The sequence below is a fragment of the Condylura cristata genome, unplaced genomic scaffold (genome assembly GCF_000260355.1).
Source record: "Condylura cristata isolate star-nosed mole 26May11 unplaced genomic scaffold, ConCri1.0 scaffold00074, whole genome shotgun sequence".
Taxonomy (NCBI): Eukaryota; Metazoa; Chordata; class Mammalia; order Eulipotyphla; family Talpidae; genus Condylura; species Condylura cristata.
This window is the reverse complement of record NW_004567175.1, coordinates 313,255-318,066: the sequence shown is the minus strand read 5'-3', so window position 1 is coordinate 318,066 and position 4,812 is coordinate 313,255. Positions and strand designations below refer to the sequence as shown.

The following is a 4,812-nucleotide window of genomic DNA, read 5'->3' as shown; positions in this document are numbered from 1 at the left end:
GGGGGCGGGCGAGGCGCCCGCGCTGAGTGTCCCGCCCCGCTGTCCAGTGCTGGCCGATGCCAACTTCCCGGCGGCCTCCGTGTGCCGGTGCGGCCCCGAGGAGATCCGCGCCAGTGGTGAGTGGCCGCGGGGAGGCCCAGCCCGGTGAACCCTGGGCCTTCTGCTGCAACTTAGAGCCCACTGGGCGCCCCCCACGCCCCACGGTGGTGCCCGGCGCCAGAACTGGGGGAGGGGGGCTGTTCTGAGGTTCGGGGACCTGCAGGGAGGGCCCCCGTGTGCAGACCCAGGCAGTGCCTGCACCCCACGATGTGTGAGGAGCCAGGACCCTGCAGTTAGACCCCTGCAGCACGGAGCATGGGGTGGCCGGCCCCTCTGGACGGAGCTGGCTGGACCCCGCTCCCTGGGGTGGGCTCGCTCCTGCACGGGCCCTGCGCCCCTTCCCCACTGCGGCCACAGGCCGGCCTGCCGGACACCCCAAGGCGCAGCACAGCTCCCGAGGTGGCGCCCGGCAGTGGGGCGCCTCACCCTCAGAACCCACTTCACTGGGCTTTCCAGCGCCCCGAGGACCAGGCCGCGGTCAGGGGATCCGGCGCCCGGCAGGCTGCGGGCGTCCCCTGCCACCGGGCACTTCCGGCCAGCACCTCGCTGGGCCTGCGGGGCTGCCAGGGCACACAGAGTCCACCTCAGCGCTGCCCCGCGCAGGCCACATGCGAGCGGCCCCAGTGGCCCAGGCCCAGTCCACCCGTTTGGCCAGGCCCAGTGTGCTGGGGTGGGGGTGGGGGGTCTGGGGGCGGCGGCGGGCGGGGCTGAGCCGCCTCCCCGCAGGCCTGGGCATCCCCCAGCTCCTGGAGGCTGTGCTGCAGCTGCTGCCGCTGGATACCTACGTGGAGAGCCCGGTAGGCCCGCGACTCCCCCCCGCCCCTCTCTGGGCCTGGGCCCCGCCTGCTGGGGGGGCCGTGTCCCAGCGCCCCCGACCCCAGCGGAGTGCTGACCCCGCGCAGGCCACGGTCATGGAGCTGGAGCCCAGGGACGTGGAGAGGGGCCTGCAGACCCCGCTGTGGGGGAGCTACCAGTCCATCCTCCGCAGGGCCGGCTGTGAGGTGAGTCGGGGCCCACGGGCGGGCGAAGGGCCGCAGCTGGGCCCCGGCCCCCCGGAGGCCGGACACGACGCGTGGGGCCCACCGGTGGCCTGCCGGGCCACATCGGCTCCACGGGGACCACAGAAGTGCACCCGCGGGGCCTCGCCGCGGGCAGTGGCTGGGCCCGCCGGCCCCCGCGCCCCGGGCGGGGCTCACTGGCCACCCTGCCTTCCAGAGCCCGCTGGGCAGGATGGACAGGTTCGCATTTTACCAACGGGCCAGGAAGGCGTTTGCTGTGGTGGCGACCGGGTGAGTCCTGCGGCCGCGCTGCGGGCCCGGGTTCCGGCAGCAGCGGGCCGGGCTCACCTGCGCCTCCGCCCTCTGTGCAGGGAGACGGCCCTCTACGGGAACCTCATCCTCAAGAAGGGGGTGCTGCCCCCCGACTCCTTGTGCCAGGCCTGACGAAGACCCCGGGCGGTCGCTGCAGAGGGCCGGCCCCGCTGGCGGGGCGGGAGGCCCCGCTCCTGAATACAAAGGCGAAGCTCCGAGCTCTCTGCCACGTCAGTTTGGCCTGTCCACGCGCTGTCGGCAACACCGGGCGGGCGCCCCGAGGTCCCTGCTTGGAGCCGAGCTCCACAGGCCCAGACCCCGGCCGGCGGGTGGGGCCTGACGGCCGCCGGGCGTCCTCAGAGGCGTGGGGCGTTGGCCCCAGCCCCGAGGTCGAGAGCAGCTGGCCCCTGCTCGGACACCCTGGGAGGTGGCCAGAGCTAGGGTCCTGGAGGGGGCAGGGGGCAAGGGGCAGCTTGGTCCCTCTGGCAGCGCCGGGCAACAGCCCCAGGGGCCAGGCCATTCTCACGCAGGGGCCGAGTCGCTGGAGCCACCTTGGGGAGGGCTGAGGCGGAGCGGGACAGCCACAGGGCAGCCCCAGCCAGGCGCAGACCGGGGCTGGCCAGGCCCAGGTCCTGTGCCCCGAGCAGCGTCTGGGCTCAGCTCTGCGGCTGCAGCCCGGGGTCCTGCCGGGCTGCTGCACCAGGCACCGGCCGTGGCCCCTGCCCACCGCGGCCGCTGCCCAGCAGGCTGGCCCAGGACTCATGGCACAGGCGGACGTGGCCCTTGTTGACCTGGGCAAGTGGTGGAAACGTGCTGGGGTGCAGGGAAAGAGCCTCCCCGGGCCCCCGTACTTGCGGGAGCAGCCAGTCAGCGCTCCCTGCCCCCTGCCCCAGAGCCTGGGCATGCCCAGCCCTGCCTGGCCCCAGCATGCGCCTGCTTCCTGTGCTGTGACTCAGCGCCAGCCAGGTGGTGGCCACCTTGGGCAGCACCTGGCTGCCCGCCCTCCTGCCCCAGCCGGCGTGTCCCGAGCTCCTGCCCCACGCGGCTGTGTCCCTGCCAGGGGGCAGGCAGGTGCCCTGGCGGTCTGCGCCTGGGGATCCCGTGGACGGTCCCGCCCAGCCCCCACTGAAGACACCGGTGTGCGTGGCAGGGTTTATTGGGCCCCCTGGGAGGGCAGGGCGCCCCCGGCCGCGTGGTGGATGTGGTCCCGGTCGGGCTCTGGCCCCCGGAGCACCTGCCGCACCAGCAGCGCCCGAGGCGGGGGCTGCTCCTGCTCCAGGGCCCCCTGGAACGAGGGGTGGTACTGGTGGTCGCGGTCGGGCTCGGGGCCCGGCATGGGGCTCCGGAGGTGACCCAGCACGTCCTCAGCCGCCTGCAGGGCGCCGGCACCTGGGGACAGGGCAGAGGGGTGTGGCCTCAGTGCCTGCCCTGTGCGGGAGGGGGCTGGGGGGTAGGGGGGCACCGACCTTCCTGCCCTTCCTGGTGGGCGGCCAGGAGCTTCAGCCCCGGAAGCAGCTGCAGGAGCGGGCTGCCATCCTCGGGGGGCAGCAGGCCGCCGCCAGCCCGGACGTGGCCCTGCGGAGCCAGGCGGGGTCAGCTGCGGGCTGGGGACGCCGCGGAGCACCCCCCGGGAGGACCCCCAGGGTGGGGTGGGCGCGCCAGGAGGAGCCATCTACCTGGGGTGCAGCTGCGGATGCGTCCAGCAGCAGCGCCACCGCCAAGCCGGTCAGCAGGAGAAGCCTGGGGGGCGCGCGGGTGAGGGCACCGGGCTGACCAGGGCGCCCCCACCGCCCGCCCCCCAGGGGCGCCCGTCTGGTGGAGGGGGGCGAGGGTGCAGGGCTCCGCCGCCGCGGTGGCCGGCACGCTGAAGCGCCCGCGGAGGCGCGGGGCGGCACAGGGCACGCGCGGCGAGTGCGCGGCCAGTGCGCGGCGGGGTGGGCCTGCTGCGGCCACGCCCCCACTCCCGATCCTGCACACCCGCGGGCTCCGCCTGCCGCCACTGCGTCTGCAGAGGCTCCGAGGCCGGGTTAGGTGGGGCGTCCCCAGGGGTCAGCAGGGGCCTGGGGCGCCCCAACGCCGCCCCACGGAGACCTTTGCTCCCCTCTGTTGACGCGGCAAGGGAGCAGGTCTCCCCTGCACACTGGGAGTCAAAGGGCGCAGGCGGGGCTGGATCTCGGGTGCTGGCCAGGGCGCGCCCAGCCGGCCACCTCTCTTGGGCATCAGATCCCAAGCTAAGGTCGGTTCTGGGTTGACGGGTGGCCACGCCCCCAGGGAGGCCCAGCACCCCCATCCGTGGGCCCCCTGCAGCCCTCTCCAGATTGGGCATCCAGAGGTGCCAAGGAGAAGCCACCCCCTACGGGAAAGGGGTGGGGGCAGGGGCGCTGTCCCAGGCCCAGTGGGAGCCCGTGTTTCTCTGGGCCTCACTGGCCGCCTTCCAGGACAAGCCCCCCACCCTTGGGCTGCCTGTTCCTCCGTGCCCGCATCTGGGCAGTCAGACCTGCCCCCGGGGGGCGCCAACCCCGTTTTGGAGGCTCCCAGGCACAGGTGGGCTCTCACGGAGGCCCTGGGGCCTGGCTGAGCCCAGAGCAGGCGCGGTCGGGAGGAAGGTCGCGGGCGCTGGCACCCCTGGCCCAGCCTGGGCCTCCCTGCCCCCCCCAAGTCTCCCCAGCCGGACTCCCCGGGGTGGGCGTAGGCGGGGTCCAGCAAGGGACCCAGTCTGGGAGGTGAATCGGGCTGGGGGCGTCGGCCCTACCTCCCCATGTCGGGGTCCAGGTCCGTGCAGCAGGGCAGCAGGGAGGCGGGGGCCCGCAGCCGTGCACCGCGCAGCGCCAGCAGACGCTCGTGCCGGGGCGCCGGGCTTTATGGCTCCCTGGGCGTGTCGGACAGGTGGGGCAGGGCCGCCCCACCCCGCCTGGCCCACTGTGCCCGGGGCGCCCTCCCCTTGTGCTGCCGCAGTGTCCCACAGGCTTCGCTCTGTGCCGGCCATGGACCCCGAATTCATGGCGAGCCTGCCGGGGCGCCACACGTGCTTGGGCGGGCCCTGGAGGCCCCGCACCCCATGTCCACGCCCGGGATTTGACCCTCGGGCCGTCAGCCCAGGGCCTCTGCTGGTCTGCTGCTCAGGGGTGCGGGGTGCAGCGCAGAGCTCAGGGGGCCAGATGGTGGGCGCAGGCTCTGGGCCTCGGTGCTCGGCTCCCTGGGGGCGGCCAGCGCCCCTCCTTGGGTGTCGGACCTCACGGCCTACAGGAGGCCACTTTGTCCCAGACCCCCAGGGGGGCTGTCGCCCTGGGCAGCACCGCGGGCCAGGGGCAGGTGCGCCCAGTCACAGGATGGACCAATCAGGCGCGAGCTGTGAGCTGATTGGTGTCCTGAATGCTCCAATCAGGCGTGTGGGCGGGGCCCC

The 4,812-nt window shown here is 74.6% G+C and overlaps 2 protein-coding genes across 2 annotated transcripts; one reads left to right on the top strand and one right to left on the bottom strand.

The window, feature by feature from the left end:
• Position 1: 1 nt before the first annotated feature.
• On the top strand, positions 2 to 1,627 carry FUOM (fucose mutarotase; the record flags this gene model as incomplete). Its single annotated transcript, XM_012734819.1, has 5 exons — positions 2 to 116; positions 826 to 896; positions 1,002 to 1,100; positions 1,315 to 1,388; positions 1,469 to 1,627. Coding segments are annotated over 5 exons (432 nt in total), but the record flags the coding sequence as incomplete, so codon positions are not given.
• Positions 1,628 to 2,549: 922 nt separating this feature from the next.
• On the bottom strand, positions 2,550 to 4,796 carry PRAP1 (proline-rich acidic protein 1). The gene is made up of 4 exons (XM_012734824.1): positions 4,162 to 4,796; positions 3,086 to 3,149; positions 2,876 to 2,984; positions 2,550 to 2,798 (listed from the first exon to the last, which is right to left on the bottom strand). Exons 1-4 carry the CDS (start codon positions 4,167 to 4,169, stop codon positions 2,563 to 2,565), a joined length of 417 nt encoding a protein of 138 aa, XP_012590278.1. The 5' UTR covers positions 4,170 to 4,796; the 3' UTR covers positions 2,550 to 2,562.
• Positions 4,797 to 4,812: the final 16 nt, after the last annotated feature.

Bases quoted from the DNA above. Each gene is read 5' to 3' on its own strand.
- PRAP1 (XM_012734824.1), bottom strand. The intron at 2,985-3,085 runs GTAGATGGCTCC...CTGGCTCCGCAG, and splicing joins CATCCGCAGCTGCACCCCAG to GGCCACGTCCGGGCTGGCGG. The intron at 2,799-2,875 runs GTCGGTGCCCCC...CCCTGTCCCCAG, and splicing joins CCACCAGGAAGGGCAGGAAG to GTGCCGGCGCCCTGCAGGCG.